The sequence below is a fragment of the Watersipora subatra genome, chromosome 8, assembly GCF_963576615.1.
Source record: "Watersipora subatra chromosome 8, tzWatSuba1.1, whole genome shotgun sequence".
NCBI classification, from domain to species: Eukaryota; Metazoa; Bryozoa; class Gymnolaemata; order Cheilostomatida; family Watersiporidae; genus Watersipora; species Watersipora subatra.
Genome location: NC_088715.1, coordinates 15,846,225 through 15,869,755, shown reverse-complemented (window position 1 = coordinate 15,869,755; position 23,531 = coordinate 15,846,225). Strand labels below are relative to the sequence as shown.

At 35.4% G+C, this 23,531-nt stretch overlaps 1 protein-coding gene across 2 annotated transcripts; it reads left to right on the top strand.

The window, feature by feature from the left end:
* The first annotated feature begins 5,370 nt into the window (after window positions 1-5,370).
* On the top strand, window positions 5,371-23,113 carry LOC137401848 (hyaluronan-mediated motility receptor-like). 2 transcript variants are annotated; one of them, XM_068088320.1, is made up of 9 exons: window positions 5,415-5,476; window positions 5,677-5,781; window positions 7,659-7,764; window positions 10,904-10,972; window positions 12,677-12,741; window positions 13,203-13,320; window positions 18,533-18,660; window positions 19,057-19,164; window positions 22,365-23,113. In XM_068088320.1, exons 2-9 carry the CDS (start codon window positions 5,743-5,745, stop codon window positions 22,455-22,457), a joined length of 726 nt encoding a protein of 241 aa, XP_067944421.1. In that variant the 5' UTR covers window positions 5,415-5,476; window positions 5,677-5,742; the 3' UTR covers window positions 22,458-23,113. The 2 variants fall into 2 exon arrangements, with proteins under 2 accessions (XP_067944420.1, XP_067944421.1); XM_068088319.1 differs by having other exon boundaries at window positions 5,371-5,781.
* The last annotated feature ends 418 nt before the right edge of the window (window positions 23,114-23,531 follow it).

Sequence of the window (23,531 nt, the reverse complement as noted above, 5' to 3'; positions counted from 1 at the left end):
TTGTTGTTATAGTTGTTGACCAATTCAGATTTTGTTATAAGGAGGTGCGAGTCGCAGCTGTGTTTTGATCTAAATCCAGACTCGTTCTGACAAAATTTTATTGGACTCAAAATATGTACTAATGTCATGTGCTATTATGTGTTCTATTAATTTTGAGGTGGTTGAGTTCAAAGAAATGGGTTTGTGATTCAATGGACACTCTCTACTACCTTTATTTTAAAAAAATAGTCACACCCGAGCAATTCGCCAGTCAAAGGGAACTGTTGAGGTGTCATAGGAATGTTGCATAATTATTGTCAAAACTTGATATATTCCATCTGCAGAAAATTTGAGCAGTGCAGCAGATAAGCCATCAAGCTCGGAACCCTTTCTAGCATCTAATTTGATTAGCATTTTATGAACACTGTATGGATTAAACAGGATAGAATAATTAGCAACCAAAACATTATATTTAGGCAGACAGTGACTGAGCTGGCCACTATTCTCAGTAAACACTGAAACGAATGCAACAGCAAAGGTATTTGCGATTTGTAAGAGTGAGTTATCTGCACTGTTCTCAATGCTTTCAATAGTGTTGTGCATCTTCCGTCTATTTTCAATGTACTTAAATAGCGGCTTTGTGTTGCCATTGGTCAGTTCTTTGCATATGTGGTTATTTATGTACCCTCTATAGTCGGCTTCAACCAGTTTTCAACAACGTTTAACACGATGTTTTAGTCGTGTTTTAGACTCTTCAGTTTTAGTTAAAACAAAGGTTTTGAACAGTCGGTTTCATTTTCTCAGTTGCCGAATAGTGCTACGTGTTATCCACGGCTTTCGTTTATTGCCTGGTGTCCAACGAGGTACAGCTTGCTATACTGTTCTCATAAATAAGTCTCTAAAAGTAGACCACAAATGATCTGTACTGTTATTTGATTGTGTTGACAGATGTCGTATTTTAAAGTACATATCAGAAAAAGATTGATCTAATTTTTTTTGATCTGCCTTGTTAAACTGAAAATAGCCAGGTCGAGGAATATGCAGTGTCTTTAAAGATGTGGTTGCGTCAAATTTGAGTTGATCTTAAAAGAAAGCATTTTTTTTCTCTATCAGTTGAAATGTTGTTTGTTGCGTTAGGCGATCTCATTGCCAAGATATTTGAAGATTAAAATCGAAAAAATCTGATCGCGGTAAAAACGCTCAGGCCAACAAAACATGCCCGGACTTGCCCAAAATGATGTCACACGTGATTTATCTGTCCATATATCTCGTATTCACATCGGATATTTGCGATGAAAGTCTAGTCCTACGCGGCTCTAATGGCATATATCTTATTTTGTATTTGCTCATGTTGGCTAGAATAAAATTTTTAATCCAGCTACAGAGGCATTATTATGAATGTTTCAAAGGCCTCAAATAATGAAAATAGAAAATTTGTCTTACTCACTTTCTCCAAATGTTGTGTAAACATTTGGGTACCGACTACAAATTCTAACGGTCTACAGTAATTAGGTCAAGCAAACTAAGTTGAATAAGGTCTCTGTGTTGGCGCAGTTCTCAATTGCTACTCGTACGTGAAACTAGTAGCTGACGAAGCTACTAGTGGTATATTGCAAAAATACAAATCTTTTGCTCATAATTTCCAGCTTTCGTTGTGTTTGACAGAGACTACAGTGAAAAGGCAAATCATTATTTAGTAAGTCAATAGTATTTTCCTTTGTTTTGATCTGTTCCTCTATAAATTAAAACAACATTAGCCCTACTACTTTAGTTCATAGTTGCAGAACGCTGTTTTAGTTCATTTGACTGGTTTACTAGTCAATCTGTCATTTCAATTGACGAAAATATTTTAATTATAAAATATTAATTGTAGCTGTACAGTAGTTATTTAACTTCGTTCACTTTTACGTATTTTTAAACGTTTCCGTTTTAAGATAAGATAAACACACCACGTATTTATACCAATAACCTTTGCTCACAATTTCCAACTTTCGTTGTGTTTGACAAAAACTAAAATGAAAAGGCAAATCATTATTTAGTTAGTAAGTCAATTAGTATTTTCATTTGTTTAGATCTGTTGCTCTATGAATTAAAACAACATTAGCCCTACTACTTCAGTTCATAGTTGCAGAACGCTGTTTTAGTTCATTCCCATTTACTTCATGTGATTTTTCTCTGCTAATATTGTAACTCTATTTGCTACAATTATTTGGCTGTTTGCATTCATTGCCTTTTATTCTTTATTGTTGTCTATATTATACATTGCTTACAAAACTTAAATGTATAAATATATCAATTTATATTAAACATAAATTTAAATATTTATAGTATATAAAAACTACTCTACTGCAGCGCATTCAAACTCCATATGAGCCATCTCTGCATATTCTTTGTCATCTTCACTGCCAGGATATGCAGCTCACACCTTGTTATAGACACAGGCTGATTGTGGTCTTCGCTCTCCTCTCTTAGGTCTTTTTGGGTATGTCCAAACTACCAGAGATCTTAGGCGCATAGGCGCTCTGCCTACACACCATGTTGTAAATCTCACGTTATTGCAGCCTTTCAGGTGGCATCAGGCTCTTCGCATCAGAATACTTGGGTACTAACGAAATATTATACTTTTACGGTATTTTGATAACTTACTTGAAATAAGCAGTGAAAATAGCAGCAACAAAAGGCCTTTTATTTCCTCAGCCTCGGTAATGCATTTGATCCCAGTGTGCAGAACGGAATGCCACATGTCGTGGTTTGTGCAGCATACGTTAATCTCTTTCTTTCCCCACGCGTGGCAATTTTTACACTTGCACCAAGGCTGAACTTGTGGTACCACGTAAATATCCTGTAATCAATAAAACAAATGTAATGAATACATGTCATTCATTGATGTCGTTCCAAAGTGTATTTATGGTAAGGTTTCAATTTGAGAATCAAATAGATTGATAATCTAAAATTATGATATGAGCAAACGTTTAACAGAAACATAAGTATGCAAAACCAGCAATTCGGAGTTTTGTTTTTGGCAGTTAATGATGAGCATTGATCAATCGATTTTACCCACTTCCTACGAGTAAAAATAATTTGTAATCATGACTCTAATTTACCAGGGAAAATTCGAACAAAATATTAAAGCTAGGCAAAACGACAGATAAGCTATGAAACGATGATTGGAGATAGCAAAGAATTATCATTTTATTAATTAGTATATGTATTTATGACTATAAAAATATTACATTTACTTAAGTATAGAAGACTCAAAATTAATTTACCTCCATTCTGTCTTCCTCTGCAGCAACATGCCGCTGACGCCTGTCAGCTTTGACCATAGGCTGTCTGCTCCAATCTCTTACCAAAAGTTGCTCAGAAAACTCTGAGTCGCATTCGCTCGAACTTGAAGCCATTTTAAAACTATGTAGAACTTAGTAACTGTGGAAATGCGTTGAATCAGTAAATTATCTAACGATGAGAATCTTCGAGACCACAGACAACGCTATTTACGAGCGATAACATTTATTATGACTTATATAAATATTTCGTATATTTCATGCTGATGAGTGGCTAATATGAAGCGATCTAATATTTATCGGTCGTGGTTTCTTTTCAGATTTTTAACTAGTGACATCACGAAAGAAGCACCCGCTAGAACGTGAGATCTTTAAAAGAGGGCATCATTCAAACGCATATATCTCTGGACAGGGTTGGTCTATAAAGACAAAAATGGCATTAAATTGTAGCTGATGCTTTAGCCTTTTATGGGTCTTAATTTCATTAAATCAAATTTTTCGATGCAACCACATCTTTAATGTTATGTTTACTTGGAATTATTATTTCATTTAATATAATGTGATGATCGCTAATACTAGGCTCTCATTTTGTACCATCAATATTCAAGTTTGATATGACCAGATCTAATATATTTCCATCTATATCAGTGGGGATAGTTATTGTCTGACTTAAACTATTTATTTCAACAAAATCAATAAATTTTCTGTGCAATGCTACTCTATTATCATTGGGCTTAGCAACACCCTTTTCAGTAAACCCGCTTATTGCTGGGAGATTAAAATATCCAGCTACTATGATGTTGGGACATGTTGCCTCCCCATACCATACCAGTAGGTCATTAAAATCTGACTGCCTGGGTGGTCTATAGTAACAAGCAAAGTTAAAACGGTAGCCACGACAATCCAAGCACAGAGATAAAATTTCTGAACTTTAAGATACAAAGCAATCAGTAACTATCAATGGACACTTAATGGAGACAGCAATCAACACTCCTCCCCCAATCCAATACCTGTTCGTCTATCTCTTTTATAATATGTATACCCTGAACAAAGTTCAGCATCTCCTACACTAGGTGTTAGCTTTGTTTCGGTAATTACGAAAATGTATGGATGCTGGTTATCAATTATATGTTGTAAGTAATGTGTCTTGTTGCTCAGACCATTTGCATTCCATAAAAGAAACTATTTTATTACCTAATACACCTATTGTGTAACAGTTAACCATGCATCTTTTTCAAACTTTTGAATTACACTATTTCTAACACGGAACCTCACACCTTCACGTGTGTTAGCAAGCTCCCTTTTTTGACGTAATTCAAACTCTTATGCTCTTTCCTCCTGAGTAAGATCTAATGTTGCAAAGGAGGTCTTGATCTCATTATAAATGTATACAGGTTCAGTGAGTTACGAGTAATCATACACTTACTACTAATAAACAACTATGTTTAAACATATTTGTGGCATTCTCATCTATCAATAACCTCCTAGACATGTGGTTTCCACATGGAATTATATTATCTTTCGCTGTGGTGTTTTTAAAGGCTATGAAAATTTATCTCCCTTATCAAGTTCTCGCGTTTTCATCGCCCTCAAAACAAACTCTCACTCCTTTCCCCACTCCAGGGTTGGCAGGCCTGATCACAACTCGACCATACACTGTAACTGTTTAATATAATTAAACTACAAAAGGTGAGTCAAAAACAATCCTTAATTAACTTAGTTGATATCTACATAAACTAAGAATATAATAATCGTGTAAGTTGTATTAAGGCTGCCTTCAAAACTAAACTAGGCTTCAGAATCTGGCCATTCTTAGAAATTACACTACTTACTAGGTAGAAACAGTAAAAACGTGTACGTTAATTTATAGCTAAATTTACAAGTTTGAGTATTTTATGATAAAAAAGTTAGGCAGAGAAACCCATTATGTACTTCACTTGCCGACTACATAGAAATTGGTCTATGGATGGACGTTAGCCTAAGAACTGAATGGACAACGTGCAATTAATGGCTTGAATGGGAGCCGGAGCCGCGCCTTCCAACGAAAAGGGCCATCAATGGGAGCCAACCACATGTTTCCGCTTCTACTATTTGGTGCCGATTCAATTTTTTTATTATTCGTTCGTGCTCTTGCAGATATGAAAATAATCATATTACCGTTCAGTTCCAAACATAAACCATCTAATATACTCGCACCGTAATGGCTGGTTTAAGTGAGTGCTCTTCTAGGAATCTTTTATGTGTAAATTCGCTAGCATTCATATGTACTTTTTGTAATCAGGGGTGTATTCGTCTGCGGATAGCAGCTTGATGCGCAGACGAGACATTACGTCATTGATGGGTCTAAATTGTGGTTCAAGATACCTTGCACTTTGCAATCCTGACCGTATCAACTGCTGTCATGGATTCACAGACGCGAGGAAAACTTCAAGCACTCATTGCTGCTTTAGACTTTCAGAGTCCAAGAGAGTGTCTTAACATGGGCAAGCTGGATAAGGAACTCAAGTATTTTATGGAGGTACCCTTTAACGTGTAAATTTAAAAGCGCTTTTAATGACGGTAATTAGTGACTAATCACCTTTCAAGATTATTGTATTTAATCTTGTACTCAATTGTATTTATTACTGTTTTATTAGTGAGTTATAATTTTGACAGAATGATAAAATGTATCTATCCTACATCCGATGGAACTAATACCGGTATATGTAAGTTTATAGTCCGAACCTCGACTGGTTTGAAACTCGACGAGTTTGTATATCGACAACGGTTGGCCCAATCTCGACAGCAGTTTTACTATTTTACCATCTACTATTTTCATAGTAAATGAGCGATTTATATGTGAAAGATTTATTTGCGCAAAAATATCTTGCGATCCATTTGATGCAGCTCTCCCCAAACTTATGTAGGCCTAACAATATTTTACCCAACCTAAATATAGAACGAATGCTAAAACAAGTAACAATCATAAATATGGTTGACTGTTATGCTAGCAAAATGTTTTATTTGAAATCTAAACTTCAGTGAGTAGCTTTGATTTTTATTTTTTGAAGTGAGGATAGAACTGCAAAAAGACATTTATTATTTGTTGAAGATTAAATTATTGTAAAACTGCATCAGCCTTTGTCGATGTTGGAACCAACCTTTGTCTAGATTCGGACCAGCCTCTGTCGACATTGGGACTTGTCTAGGTTCGGACTTGTCGATGTTGGGACTGTTTCCCGTATATGTATAACAGTGTGTAAAAATGAAATTATCAGTTAATGAATTTTTTCGTATGATCTTGTTGCTCAGCGTGCAAAAGCAATGTAGCTACTATCTATTCTAAAGTGTAGTAAATTGCCAGCTACAAAATTTCCCAGTCTCCCCTTTAATTACAACTTGTTTATTGGCTTTGCTGTCACCATGTTGTTGATATATTTTTATGTTTGCTCACAGTTTATCAGCAGATCTGTTTCCAGACGAGTGTGGTAATTGTCTGGCACTAAACTCCTGTTGTTTATGTGTTGTCACTGTCACAACACTGTCGGTGTTTTCACTTAGTTTGGCTATATGTTATGTTTTCTTGGAATCGTTTTCACGAATATCCTCAAATTGCGAGGTTGTGAAGCATGGCAATGTTCTTCTCTAAAACTTAGTTACATGAGTTCTCTGAAGCTGTCACACAATCATGCTCTGGTTGTTTATTGCAGGATTGTTACAAAAATGAGTAAAATATTTGTTTGCCCACAAACTGCTCTAAGTCATTGTAAAATGGATGATGTTGGATAGTCATAAAATGTTTGTAGAGAAATATATATGCACTATCTTATGAGTCACTAATTTTCCACTAATTAACTAGTTGTTTTTGCTTGGGAATTCAACACTGTTTCAAGAGGTTTGTACCATATGTTGGGACAAATCTTTGCTAAGATTTCATGTAGCGTATCATAAGTTTGGCTGTACTCAGTCTATATCTAATAACAAACGTAGCACTATTTTACCTAAAATCAAAGCAGACATGTCGAAACGATAGACTAAAACTAATTTTGATTATTTGCTAGAAATTTATCCATTCATCAATTTCTGATAACTTGTTGGTTATCTATTTTTCCCTGAAACATTACATCCTAATTTTGCATACCACACAACACTGATTTGAAACGGCTTTGCAAATTAGTTGTATGTTGTCTAAGTTGTGTTGAACAGTGAATTAATTAGTGCACTGCGCTAGGTTGATTCACTACTAATCACTTATGGCTAGTGTGATTTGAACTAAAAGTGCAGATTGCCACACTCACAACTACCCTGCAGTATAACTATTTTACCCATATAGCTTTAGCACGCATTCACTTAATCATTATGGGAAGTTCAATCTGTTGGCTTTTCTGCTCATGCGTGCAGTTTTGTTTTTTGTAGAAATTGAATTCATACATCAGAATGACAGAAGATCTATTTGCTAAGCAACAGGAGGCAGACTCTCATGTGGATAGCCTGAAGTCTCAACTTTCTTCTACCTTGGCAGGTGTGTTAAATATGGTTGTATTGGCCTCTTTTAGAGCTGATTCTACATCTCAGTTTACATCTTGAGTATTCAACATGCTCATGAATTACAGTAGATGTTCCCATAACGTAAATTCTCCTTAACACTTTAAAGCCTGAGATAACCCGGAAATAGGTTTTTCCACCAGATCCTGTAGGCTACCTAGTAATCTCAGATTCTTAGTTTCGCTTTTTTTACAGACTTTCGGTTTACGGAAAGATTACAGATATTTGGTGTTTTGTGTGGTATAGGATTTTAGTAAAATTCCAAAGTTTCGCGTCAATAGGTTTATCGGTTTTTGAGATATAGTAAAAAATACCTATGACACTTTTATCTGAACAAAAATTACAAAATGGCTGCCAGCAAAACACTAATTCTTTTTGCACATTTGATTTATGCAGATTTATTTGATTTTGTTGAGATATTGCCAAAATAAAGAGTGCACTTTTAGCATACCAAGAATGAGAAGTATGAGAAATGAAAGATGACTGCTGATAGAATATTTGTTCTTTTGTACTTCTGGTTTACATAGAATTACCAAACTTTGCTTTGTGCGGTAAGCATTTTCAACATAATGCACAAGTTTTAAGTTGATTAGACATTTGTTCTGGAGATATTGCCAAAAACGGAAGGCACATTCAACCAACCGAGAAATAGTAAATGGCTGCCGTTCGAACATTAGCTTTTGATGACGTACTGATTGAAATTCTCTGTAGTGAAGATAAAACTAGGCAAGCTAACTAAAAAATCAAACTAAACAGTTTCTCAGCAATACGATTTTTACACTAAACTATTTCTTTTTCTACTCTTACACCAATCATTAGGTTTTTTCTGTCACCTCTAAACATCACATCTTTGAAAAAGTGTAAAAAAGCTACTGTAAGACCTAATTGAATGCCACCTTTATTTGAAGGCCCCCCTTAATTTGGCCGCCATTATGGATGTTTTGAAAAATAGAGTGCCATCCTTTAACTTAACGCCACCTTCATTTGATCGCCACTTTGACATTCTTCGATTTTTACGAACCCATAATATCGAGTAATCAGCAGAAGTGTTCTCAAAATCGTACTAAAAATGACTCAGTTAAATCAGCAACAATTAATTCATTTGTTGTTTTGTATCAAAGTTCGTTATCCAACTCCAAAGGTTTTAATTCTTTTGTTAGAACTTCAAAAGCAAAACCATAGAAATAATTAATAATTGTATCAAGCTAATAGTTGTTTCTGGTTTAACACGTTCCTGATACTTCGATGTATGTGAAAAACGGTTTACATTTATGATGGTCAATGAATAACCAGTTTTAGGCAAAAAGTTGTGCTCAAGGCCTGTGGGGCTAAAGTGTATTATTCGTGCGAAACCAAGCATAGAAGTTTTGCTCTGCAAATAAAATGTTTGAACTTTAATATCGACCAGTTCAGCAGTGTAGAAGAAGAGTTGATGTCAAAAGACATTGTGGAAGGTATTAAACAACTAGAAGATGAAATCGTTTAAAGCGAAAGCAACAATCAGAACGCAAATGGCCAAGCAAAACGATGCAAATATCTTTGAGTTTTAAAAATTTTAATTTTTGTTCTTCCATGTATATAAATATGGTTTGTTTATGTCTCTTGGTCTTATATATATACACATGTATATATCTATATATATACTAGTTGTGCCTCTCGGTTGTGCCTCTCGGCTGTACCTCCCGGCGTTGCTCGGGTATCAAAAATCAGCTTATAAACAATGAAAAGTGATAAGAGTTGCCTACCACTTGCTATTAGCCTGGAACATTGCCAATGGAAAAGGCTCCTGTTAAGTTAGAGATTTTATGTAACATGAAGCGTTAAGTCAGTGCAAGTTGTCAAATTCGATGAGTTAGTTATAGTTAGCCTTGAAAATATCGTTCTTCTTTCTCGCCGCATTTGGGAGAGATAATGGCAATTTCAAGGAAGAAAAATTACATGTGCATGTAATTAGTCGGGTGCATGTCGCTATTATATGTACCAGTACCCTGGCAGTCAAGCGTGCCGGGAGAGATCATCATGTGCCGATAAAGCTTAAGAAAATAATTAGCCGCACAATTTTTCAAAAATTCCAAAAGGCGTTTGATTGGTGCAAATGTCATTAAATTAAAAAGTTGAATTTAGTTTTTTCCGATTTCCTATATTATTCCTATTCCTAGAAGGACCAAAGAGGTGAGTTTGGGACAATCTTGAAATGGGGTAGAAAATGTACACATGTTTTACTGTTCGTATAACGTAAAATCTCTATACCGTGAAATATCTATAATGTAAATGTTCTCAGAACAAATTCTGTATGTTGTGGTAGTGTCTACTGTACTACATTTTATATGTTGGGAGTGTTTAATGTACTACTTTTTACTGATTTATTAACATAGCTTTTAAATTGTCTCAGGTAAGCCAATGACAATCTTATATTTAATCTGTCAAAAAACCTTAAAGAAACACAGTAATGCAATCTCAATGTCTTCAACTTGTTTTAACTATGCAGTTTCTTAATAATGACAATGTAATTAGCTTTTATCAATAATCAATTTTTGCTTTTGCAATAAAATTTTTATTATGCATTTTTAAGTATGCTTCAAGTACGCAGTATTATAAGAATTTGCTCGCAACATATTATGGTTTCAAATTAGGAGAAAAATGTCAAAGCAGATCAAGTTTATATGTGGAAGGTTTAACTGTGTTTATAGTCTGAGGAATTTCTATCAATTCTAGGATATTTTTTTACCAATACCTTGCCTGCCTGTTGCTTAATCATCACTACAATACTACTTACACACAGATATAATTATTACACTGACATACAATGCTTACACTGACATACAATACTTACACTGATATACAATACTTACAGTGTGATACAATATTTAAACTGTAGTACAATACTCACGCTGATACTTACGCTTGGAAAAAATTTGTGGTAGACCTACTTCACAATTTTCAAACATGAAAAAGTTTCAAAACACAATGAATAGTTTTGAATAACAGTAATATAATTGTAACACTAGTGCAGGTGCGCCACAAGACCAATACATCAGTTAGTCGCTTGTAAACAGGTTTTCCATTGTACATCTCTGTGGTAACTTATTCTGAATGCGGAGTTGTATTTTCTTTAGATTTGGAAACTCGGAAGAAGCAATATGACACCCTACAGTCGGCATATGACCAATTAAAGTACTTAGAAGGTATAAATAGTTTGCGTTATACATTATACATTATACATTAGCGTTATCTTAGCGATGAATATTACATCCATGACTTATCAAATGTTCTATAATTTATTAATTAAATAATTTATTAAATTAAATACATAAGTGAAAAACATGCGTCTTAGTTCAAGACTTCCAAGTGACTAGCCTTTTACTAATTTACCTACCATTCTAATTTTGCATTAACATAGTGATCCACTCATCAATACAACTCGCTGATGTATTTAAATAAGAATTTAGATATGAAGTTAATGTATTAGTATTCTGTCTAGGCACTTCATTACTGGAAATTCTCTAGATCTAGGTGTAGAGCAAGGTCTATGGCAATACTATGTCAGGTCACTTCATTACTGACAACATCTCTAGGTCTAACTAGTAGTACTCTGTCAGGTCACTTCATTACTGACAACATCTCTAGGTCTAACTAGTAATACTCTGTCAGGTCACTTCATTACTGACAACATCTCTAGGTCTAACCAGTAATACTCTGTCAGGTCACTCCATTACTGACAACATCTCTAGGTCTAACTAGTAATACTCTGTCAGGTCACTTCATTACTGACAACATCTCTAGGTCTAACTAGTAGTACTCTGTCAGGTCACTTCATTACTGACAACATCTCTAGGTCTAACTAGTAATACTCTCTCAGGTCACTTCATTACTGACAACATCTCTAGGTCTAACTAGTAATACTCTGTCAGGTCACTTCATTACTGACAACATCTCTAGGTCTAACTAGTAAAGGTCCAGACACACTAGGCGATTTTTTTGCGTGCGTCACTAAGCTGGCGGCGATATAGCTGGTGTGTGCCCAAACACACCTGAGTGATTCACCAGCAAACGATATAGTGGGCAAGCTCACAAACTGCCAATAAAATTCCGTATCATTAGTTTCTACGGAGTTGGAAATAAGTTTAGTTTAGTCAATATGGCGCCGCCTAGGCAACGACGTAAACAACTTCCGCTTTTGTTATTAGGCCTATCTCGCGTTCACGGATTGTACATTATGAGAAGACGTAAGAAAAAAGATTCTTGTATTTTGAACGGTATTATTTTACGATTTTTATATATAATATATTTTATAGTAGGTTTTTACAGTCAATAGGCTATATTAAATATTTACCATTCTCAAGATGGTCTACCTGCGCACGGTTGATTCCAAGTGTTGGTTTTCAACTAAGATTTTTTGTTTATTTTTGTGTGTTATATCATACAGGACCGGGAGTGTTTTCATTAAGTTTATGAACAACATTCAGCATTCGACTTGTGATGTTCAACTTGTTCTGATGATGTTTCAATCATAACAAAATAGCAAAATGTTTCTGCTGTACGTTGGTGAACATCGATTATAACTAATTACCCGCCATAAAATTGCACTCTGGAAAAAACCAACTAATCGAAATACATCTCGCTAGCGATAAAGTTGTGATGAGAATGTCTAGCGTTATCTGCATGAGATCGCTGAGCTAGTTCTAGCGCAGAGTAGTGCTATGCAGCGCGATATCGCGCTAACTAATGCCTAGTGTGTTTTCACCTTGATACTCAGATCTAAATTTTCTTTTTTTTTTGTTTTTAGACAAATTTTAAGTTGCCTACAGTCTTTTATTTGTTTTGCATAATCTATGGACTTTGCCATGGATTCGAAGCTTTTCATTCATAGATGCTAATCATATTTGCAGCTACGCTTGCCGAGTCAAAATCCACAATCGTGCAGGTTCAACAGGAAAGTAAAACAAAAAAAACAGTGAGTTTCAAGTAATGTCTTCACTTTGCTTTTGGTTGTCTAAATAGGGTATATAAGTAAACTTTCTCAATTTATTTCCAGTAATCAGTTCTTTTTCCACGTAGTGTCACCTCAGTCTCAATTCAGCGGTCTTTTTTAAACAACATCCTCTTTCACCTGAAGAATTGATTATACTCTCTATGTAATGACATACGAGGTGTTTTCCTGGAACGGTTGCTTTTTTCATTTAGGCAAAAAAAAATTGCTTTGCGCATAAGATTAGAAGAAAAATCAGCACAGTTCAAATAACCTTGATGGCTTGTTTGTATGTATTTTGTTGACCATGTATTTGGAACAAAACAGACTTATTACAAAATGTTCTTTTACTTTTTTGAGCCTCTTTACAAATCATGGATATAGCAGAGCTGCTGTCCTTCATTCTGTCGCTATCTTATATTACGCTTTACTCTTTTTCCCAACAGATAATAGATGAGCTCAGTGAAAGCCTGAAGCAACGAGAAATTACTATACAGCTGATGACGGAGAGGCTCTCGGAAAAGGATTCAGGCATTGAGAAGCTTCAAGGCTCGTTAGATGGACGTAAGACTCAGTCAGCTTGTACTTGCTTCCCTACAGTCCAACCTCTACTTAAAATTAACGTAATATCCAAAATTGCCAATATCGAATATAACATTTGAGTGAGTTACTCCAGATTAGAGTAACTTACATGTCATGTACTCCAAATTAGAGTATCTTACATGTCGTGTACTCCAAATTAGAGTATCTTACATGTCGTGTACTCCAAATCAGAGTATCTTACATGTCATGTACTCCAAATCAGAGTATCTTACATATCATGTACTCCAAATTAGAGTAACTTACGTATTATGTACTCCAAATTAGAGTATCTTACATGTCGTGTACTCCAAATCAGAGTATCTTACATGTCATGTACTCCAAATCAGAGTATCTTACGTGTCATGTACTCCAAATTAGAGTAACTTACATATCATGTACTCCAAATTAGAGTAACTTACATATCATGTACTCCAAATTAGAGTATCTTACATGTCGTGTACTCCAAATCAGAGTATCTTACATGTCGTGTACTCCAAATCAGAGTATCTTACATGTCATGTACTCCAAATCAGAGTATCTTACATGTCATGTACTCCAAATTTCAGTAACCTACAATTCTTGTTGTTCAAATTCGAGTAAGCTACACCATGTATCTTTGTTACCACATCTCTATTACATAATGCTGCGCATACGCTTCCATTATTGTGCCCTTGAGATTACTGAGCAATTTGTTACTATATTCATTTAGTTGTTTCATAGGTAATACAATTTTGGTAATGCCCCGCGTATATATCTGAATTGTCTATTTGGGATGTGAAATGGATTGGTGTATTCTTATGAGAATAGATGTTCTTGTTTAAAGGTACATAAATGGGCAAGCGGGGAAGCTGTGCAAATTTTAAAATGTTTAGGTTTGAAGTTTCTCGAAATTAGACCAAGACCAACTTTTGTAGTAGTATGACTTTGGTTTTCAGGACATTCTGTCTCAGAAGGTTGTTCGAGAAGCAGACTTTTCAAATGCAAAAACTCTTCTTCGCGTTACTAATGATGTAAATAGTTTTCATTTCTTTCCTTAAAGAATAGAGAAAGCATAATATTATTATGCTTTATTAGTTATCTTGAGGTGTTGACTGATGTTCTAAAAAAAAAATCAAGGAGATTGACCCACTAGAAGCTGAGATATAGACAGCCAAACACAGGTCTACCTAATAAAGAATCAGAGGAAAACCCTTCGAAAATCCCGAAAACTGTGACGTATAAAATCGACTTAATGGTCATGTGCCGGAGTTGCGCACCCTTACCGCCGTTATGTATAATGATTGTTTTGGCTACGAGATGTGAAACGCTTCTCGCGATAGTAAATAATTTACATACTAGCTCTGGTTTCTCAGAAAAATCATCCAAACATTGTGTGGTAAAGGCATTTGCCCACAACTCCTCGCCATGATTTTTTAAAGCAGAAGAGCAGATTTTGACTATTGTGCTTCAAATTTTATCTCGATCTCCACGGATATGCTCCGACGATCATCTGTTCAACGAACGGCGCGTGTATAGTCTATATGCGATATCCGCGAGTTGCAGTTTGTTTACAATAAGAAATAGGAATGGGACTTTTTGTTCCTTCATCGTTTTTCTACTGTGTATCTACTGCAGCATTCTTCTACTGTGTATCTACTGCAGCATTCAGTTGATTTTCATGATTATCGTCACTATTAACAGACTGAAAGTTCACTACAGCCATAATCTTAAAAAGACTAACTTGACCGTGCTGCTCTTGTTATAAGAAAAGAAAACGATAACTTTTGCTTTGATTTTTCTATTGATCTATTATCTTATCTATGATTATTTTTTATGATTTATATAATATTCATAATGCATATTATACAAAATAATAATATAACTGCATATAGAATAAATGATGTAACTAATATAATTTGTAGAAAATTCCAAATAATAACCGAGATTGATTTAATTGATTCTATTTATTAGCTATAGTTAAAAAATCTGAACAACGCCAAAGATGAGTCCGAATAGGGAAGCTAAGTAGGAGAACAACAAAACTGAGCTGAACTAGCAAGATAGCGAAATAATAGATGCGTGTAATTATTTTACGCTAAAACTAATCTACACGTCAGAGAGACTGGTTCGGAATTCTAGGAACGATGCTTGTTAGGCCCAATTTGATTGTTCTATACTTCCAGGGATTAAACCAATTAAAACGCCGTGATTGTTATAGGAGAGCGCATTAGTTGGCTTAATTGACCAATGGCACACAAGTCGATTTCATACGTCATATATTGATGATTACCAAAACACTTTTGTTTTTCTGTAGACCTGTGTTTGGCTGGCTATATCTCAGCTTCTGGTTGGTCAATCTCCTTGATTCTTTTTTTAGAACATCAGTCAACACCTCAAGATGAATAATAAAGCATAATAATATTATGCTTTCTCTATTCTTTAAGACTAGTAAAACTACTTGTAAAAAATTTTGTATTGTTTCCCAACATAAACTGTACATTAAGCAAGCGATTTATAAATAAACGACTCTGATTTTTTCATAAAGACTCTTATTGTATAACATAATGTATAATATAAAAAGTCTAGATGATGTATGGCCGTATTCGTAGCACCTCGTATCCCAAACTTATTTTTTAAATTTTTATGTAAAATAGAGAAGTGATGAAATAGCTTTATTCTAATAGAAGCTAGAAATAAAACGATAAACTTATACTCCACTCCAGACAGTGTGAACTCAGTATAAACACATCATGGACTAAATATGTACACAGTGAGGAGTTAGTATGTACTCGGTATTTTGTAAAGCACAATAAAAAGGCATGCATACGGTGGTTAAATACTAAGGATAACAGGCTTTTTCCTGCTGCTTCATGCTGCTTCAGCTCGTCTTGGAAGTATTCGAGTTCCGAATTCGTATATGACATCCACCACAAAAAAGTCTCAAATTTTTTGTTTGAAGTTTGCTTGCTTCACAATGGGAGACTTCGGAAAGCAGAAGTTGGGCAGTAGAATCAAGCCTTGAGATACAAAGTTGATTCATGTCGGTATTGGCTTTGTATTTCAAGGCTGTCATATGTGGGAGCAGAGATTCGTAATACCGTGCACTTTCATGTAATTTATTCCAGAGGTCGAAACAACTTCTCTTTCAATAATTTCAAGGGTGTGAGTTAAGGTTGCAATAGAAATACAGAGCTAATACGGAGCTAGTACTGAGTTAGTACTGAGCTAATACAGAGCTAGTACTGAGCTAATACAGAGCTAGTACTGAGCTAATACAGAGCTAGTACTGAACTAATACGGAGCTAGTACTGAGCTAATAAAGAGCTAGTGCGGAGCTAGTACAGAGCTAATGCATACCTAGTATGATTGTATATCATTGTATTTCTACAAGAATACATGTACAAATAATAAATATCAAATATTGTATTTTCATACATTATTTGATATTTTTTAGTTTAATCTTCAATTATTACGGCCAGCTTAAAGAATAGAGAAAGCATAATATTTTTATGCTTTATTATTTATCTTGAGGTGTTGACTGATGTTCTAAAAAAGAATCAAGGAGATTGACCAACCAGAAGCTGAGATATAGCCAGCCAAACACAGGTCTACCAAAAAACATAAGTGTTTTGGTAGTCATCAATATATGACGTATGAAATCGACTTGTGTGCCATTGGTCAATTAAGCCAACTAATGCGCTCTCCTATAACAATCACAGCATTTTAATTGGTTTAATCCCTGGAAGTATAGAACAATCAAATTGGGCCTTACAATCATTGCTCTGAGAATTCCGAACCAGTCCCTCTGACGTGTAGATTAGTTTTAGAATAAAATAATTACACGCATCTATTATTTCGCAACATTCTGCTATCACTTTCTACAAATTATATTAGTTACATCATTCATTCTATACGCAGTTATATTATTATTTTGTATAATATGCATTATGATTATAATATTAATCATAAAAAATAATCATAGATAAGATAATAGATCAATAGAAAAATCAAATCAAAAGTTATCGTTTTCTTTTTTTACAGCAAGAGCAGCACGGTCAAGTTATTCTTTTTAAGATTATAGCTGTAGTGAACTTACAGTCTGTTAATAGTGACGATAATCATGAAAATCAACTAAATGCTGCAGTAGATACACAATAGAAAAATGATGAATGAACAAAAATTCACATTCTCATTTCTTATTCTAAACGACTTGCAATCGCGGATGTCGCATATAGACTATACACGCGCCGTTCGTTGAACAGAGGATCTTCGGAGCATATCCGTGGAGATCGAGTTAAAATTTGAAGCACAATAGTCAAAATATGCTCTTCTGTTTTGACAAATCACGGCGAGGGGTTGTGGGCAAATGCCTTTACCACACAATGTTTGCTTGATTTTCCTGAGAAACCAGAGCTAGTCTGTAAATTATTTACAATCGCGAGAAGCTTTTCACATCTCGTAGCCAAAACAATCATTATACGTAACGGCGGTAAGGGTGGACAACTCCGGCACATGAACATTAAGTCGATTTTACACGTCAGTTTTCGGGATTTTCGAAGGGTTTTCCTCTAATTCTTTATTAGGTAGACCTGTGTTTGGCTGGCTATATCTCAGCTTCTAGTGGGTCAATCTCCTTGATTCTTTTTTTAGAACATCAGTCAACACCTCAAGATAACTAATAAAGCATAATAATATTATGCTTTCTCTATTCTTTAACCACTTTCACTTACAGTTTTTTGCAATGTTTAACCTAGCGATCTGCAGAAGTTCTACGTACGTATGTACCGCTTTGTAAAGCTGCAATGATTTAAGTAACTCCTGGTTTCGTATATTTGAACTTATTTTATATGTTTACGCATGTATTTGCTCCATTTATATGCCTCTTGCTGAACAATTCGCATGCAGAGATGATCATAGGTTGAGGTATGAGATGAAGTGAGTGCTTAGACATGACACAAATTTCTTTAAAAAATTATTTGAAAAAAATCACTGTAAAGACCTATGATCAGCTTTACAAAAATTAGCTCGATACCTTCATGTATTGGTGTGTAGGTTGACATAGACAAAAAGGTTATGTATTTTATTCTACTTTTGGTATTTATGATTGCTAGCTTGTATTACATAAATCAGGTTTTATTGGGTTGTATGCTTCATTCAGGTCTGTATGTCAGATGCATGCAATTTGTTGTTGATGTGAATTCTCTCACAATTTCAGATATAAAAAATGCAGAACATCTAGCATTACAATTGGAAACAGAGAAGACGATTACTAGAGAACTGTCAACACAAATGGAAACGCTCAAATCTGAACACACCAAGCATATAGAGAACCTCAAGTTAGAGGTCATTATTACCATTAACTTGAGTAGTCTGTTGCCACCAAGCATATAGAGAACCTCAAATTAGTCATCATTGTTACCATTAACTAAAGTAGTCTGTTGCCAGTTCGTCATGACTGGCAACTTTTGATCACTGCTGCAATCTGGTTTGAATGGCATCTACATGTCTTTAACCAAACTTAGCTAAAACTCTATCATAGATGTTATAGTGCTAATTATCGCTATGCCATACCTGCACTTTGTGTGTTCATTTCATCAAGTCCTTGGTTTTTGCGTGAATCATGCTTTTTTACCCATTGTATGCCCAGCTTAATTGTTGCTCAAAAAACTCAAATTTGGCACAAAAGTATTTCTGTAAGTCTGACGCCGTGCATTAATTAGTATCGGTTGCTTGCTATAGATGGGAGAGAAGGTTCTAAAAGCTCAAGCTAGGATTGCCCGACAGGCAAATACTTCAACTGCTGGCTCGGGTTTGACTTCAAGTGAGCTCAAAGAGATTTTTAAAAAGGTAAAGTCTTGCCATTGCCTACAAACATATTTTTATCTAAAATAATAATCTGAAATAAATGTGAACGTTACCGACTGGATATGCTGCGCCAAAATACTTAAATTCGATACAATATGACAAAGTATTAATATACTGCCCAAAATTATAAGTCCTCAGCTGTTATATCACATTCTGGCTGAAGCCTGTGGTCCACTCAGAGCTTCGGCTGCATAAGGAAATGTAGTGCGGACAGGAATGCTTAGCCCGCACTACTATCAATGAAAGATTTACATATCCATGCAAACACAGTGTAAGACTTAGAAGATGAGTATGTTAACTGCTTGTGTATGATTACAACAGATTTTTTCCTAATATTATAAATCATCAGTTTTGAATCTTAAGATATTTTAAATTAGAGTAAGACAGCCGATTAGTCAAATCCTCTAGTCAAAGTGTTAATGACCATTTTATTTGTATTTTTATCATCAACATTGCGAAATTTATAAATTCTAGTTTTTTTTCAGTATTTCTTAACAGTTTTTTTACTCCGACGCATTTTAATCCTAGTGAAGCAGGTCTGCCTGCCTTGATCTCTACTTTTCTCTTCTCACCTCTTCTCATCCAAACATGACCCTTGATGATTTTATAAACAGCGAATGCATCCTCGCCCGCTTCGCTCTGTCAATCTTGCTCATTTCTCTTTCGTTACACTCATTCACCTTGTACACTGCTACAATAACATGTGTTCTTTGAACTGTGTACACTGCTACAATAGCGTGTGTTCTTTGAACTGTGTACACTGCTACAATAGCATGTGTTCTTTGAACTGTATACACTGCTACAATAGCATGTGTTCTTTGAACTGTGTACACTGCCACAATAGCATGTGTTCTTTGAACTATGTACACTGCTACAATAGCATGTGTTCTTTGAACTGTATACACTGCTACAATAGCATGTGATCTTTGAACTGTATACGCTGCTACAACAGCATGTGTTCTTTAAACTGTATACACTGCTACAATAGCATGTGTTCTTTGAACTGTGTACACTGCCACAATAGCATGTGTTCTTTGAACTGTGTACACTGCTACAATAGCATGTGTTCTTTGAACTGTATACACTGCTACAATAGCATGTGTTCTTTGAACTGTGTACACTGCCACAATAGCATGTGTTCTTTGAACTGTGTACACTGCCACAATAGCATGTGTTCTTTGAACCATGTACACTGCTACAATAGCATGTGTTCTTTGAACTGTATACACTGCTACAATAGCATGTGATCTTTGAACTGTATACACTGCTACAATAGCATGTGTTCTTTGAACTGTATACGCTGCTACAACAGCATGTGTTCTTTGAACTGTGTACACTGCTACAATAGCGTGTGTTCTTTGAACTGTGTACACTGCTACAATAGCATGTGTTCTTTGAACTGTGTACATTGCTCCAATAGCATGTGTTCTTTGAACTGTGTACATTGCTACGATAGCATCTGTTCTTTGAACTGTGTACACTGCTACAATAGCATGTGTTCTTTGAACTGCGTACACTGCTACAATAGCATGTGATCTTTGAACTGCGCACACTGCTACAATAGCATGTGATCTTTGAACTGTATACACTGCTACAATAGCATGTGTTCTTTGAACTGTGTACACTGCTACAATAGCATGTGTTCTTTGAACTGTGTACACTGCTACAATAGCATGTGTTCTTTGAACTGTGTACACTGCTACAATAGCATGTGTTCTTTGAACTGTGTACATTGCTACAATAGCGTGTGTTCTTTTTGAATTGTGTACACTGCTACAATAACATGTGTTCTTTGAACTGTGTACACTGCTACAATAGCGTGTGTTCTTTGAACTGTGTACACTGCTACAATAGCAGGTGTTCTTTGAACTGTGTACACTGCTACAATAGCATATGTTCTTTAAACTATGTACACTGCTACAATAGCATGTGTTCTTTGAACTGTATACACTGCTACAATAGCATGTGTTCTTTGAACTGTGTACATTGCTCCAATAGCTTGTGTTCTTTGAACTGTGTACTCTGCTACAAAAGCGTGTGCTCTTTAAACTGTGTACATTGCTACAATAGCATGTGATCTTTGAACTGCGCTCACTGCTACAATAGCATGTGATCCTTGAACTGTGAAAACTGCTACAATAGCATGTGTTCTTTGAACTGCGGGGGATTTGTTACTATGACTAAGAAGTGTCGTTATCTCAATGAAGTTTCGAATGCACTCTCCAACTTACTAAATATTTAAGTCGAAGTAATATCAAATTATGATTACTTATAGGAATTCATCATCACACAGTTGCCAACTTGTTAAAAAAAGCTTGCACATCTGTGGGCATATAAAGTTCCATGGAGTATAGCCTTGTACTCTGCTGTCCCATCTGCTGTCTTTTCAGTTCAGCTACCAAGTACCAAGTGCATTTTACTAATATTTATATTTATTCGGTGGTTGATGTTATTAGCTCGGCACTTTCTCTGCTTACTGACATACACTAAGATTCTGTGTCTTTTCCGTATGAATTGAATGTTCTTCTCCGAGAGGCACTTGTTAGTTACTTATTATATATGCTCCTACTCATACAGGTCTGAAAAGTATGTCGACTGAAGCCTACTAGTATGGCTTGTTATTTCTCTTACACTCAACATTAACAAGATAACAGTTGGCAGATTTATTCAAATGTCAAATGGTATCCCAATAAAAAAATCTGAATAGTGCACGATTCTACATCAGAGCGTTGCTTGAAGGGTTATCTTCTTTCAGTAATCAGAGTTGACAACTTTAACCGTGTCATAGTTGTGATCTCTGAGTGTATTTCATATCAGATGGTTGATACACATAATAGATAACGTCATCTTCATTTCTATGAGTAATGCAGTTGAGTTGTGTTTCTTGTATATGAGCTCTATTACAACAGATTTAATGTCTTCAGAATAATCCTCCTCCCAAGTCTGATCACCCAAGTGGTCAACTCCTTACAGCTTGTCTAGTCACACTAGCAAGACTTGTTAGAAACCTTGTGTGTCGTACCTTTTTCACTGAAAGTTTTCCATTTTTATTGTGGTGTTGAGAAGATACATCCTGGTAGATTTGGCTGTTAAGTAGGGTTTGCGATGGAAAAGCTTTTTTAATCTATTTGATGAGAACATTCGACCGTAATTCATTTCTATCATGCTGAAATCTATTGTAGAAACTGGCGAATATTGATGCAATACATGCTAAAGAAGTGGCGGAATTAAGGAAGACCATAGCACGGCAACAGCAGCAACTTCGTAACAAGTAGCTAATGGTAGCCTCTGTACCATGGAATACATTCAATAGTCAACAGCTACTCAGACTTGCTTTGTAGAGAAAGTGCCATTCATTTTAACATGATATTTCTAGAATATTAATTGATGTTTTCATATTCTTAGTAACATGCCAAGTCATTCGCTCAGATGTGAACAGGGGAGAAGATAGCAATATACTGCAATTCTTGTTCTCTTGAGTTTGTTCATGTGAGAGTCTTCTATTTATGGTACTGACTAGTAATGACCAAGTTTGAAAATGTAACGTAGTAGCAAGTACCCATCCCTTCTCTTGGAAAACTCATTAGTTGACACCCCTTTCCTTGAAATACTCATTGGTTGACACTCCTTCCCTTGGAATACTCATTGGTTGACACCCCTTCCCTTGAAATACTCATTGGTTGACACTCCTTCCCTTGGAATACTCATTGGTTGACACCCCTTCCCTTGAAATACTCATTGGTTGACATCCCTTCCCTTGAAATACTCATTGGTTGACACTCATTCCATTGGAATACTCATTAGTTGACACCCCTTTCCTTTGAATACTCATTGGTTGACATTCATTCCTTTGAATACTCATTGGTTGACACCACTTCCCTTAGAATATTTATTGATTGACACACCCATTTCCTTAGAATATTCATTGGCTGGAATCTAACCTACCAGCAGACAGCATCAGATCGCATAAACTTTATCATGCATTTTTATGGTGGAAGATGTGTACATGTAGTTTTATCATTAGCGAATTTCATGGTTGGTTAGTTATGCCAGTTATGGTTAGTTGTCTGCATCTAAGCACACTTATTGGCAGCTCCTCTTGGGCCAATGAAAAACCAACCATATCCTTGTAAATGACTGCTCAGTTCACCATAGAATATTTTAAAACTTCAACTCATGTGTTGGAAGCATTACTGAATAACGCTAGCAAATTCTCAAGGTAAGAAGTGAAATCTGCTGTGGATGTACTACGATCTGAACTAACTATATCCTCTTAGATATTGTGTAATAATATATGATTATACGAAAATTATGATTGGTCATTCTTTTACTGCTCTTCAGAAGTGGTC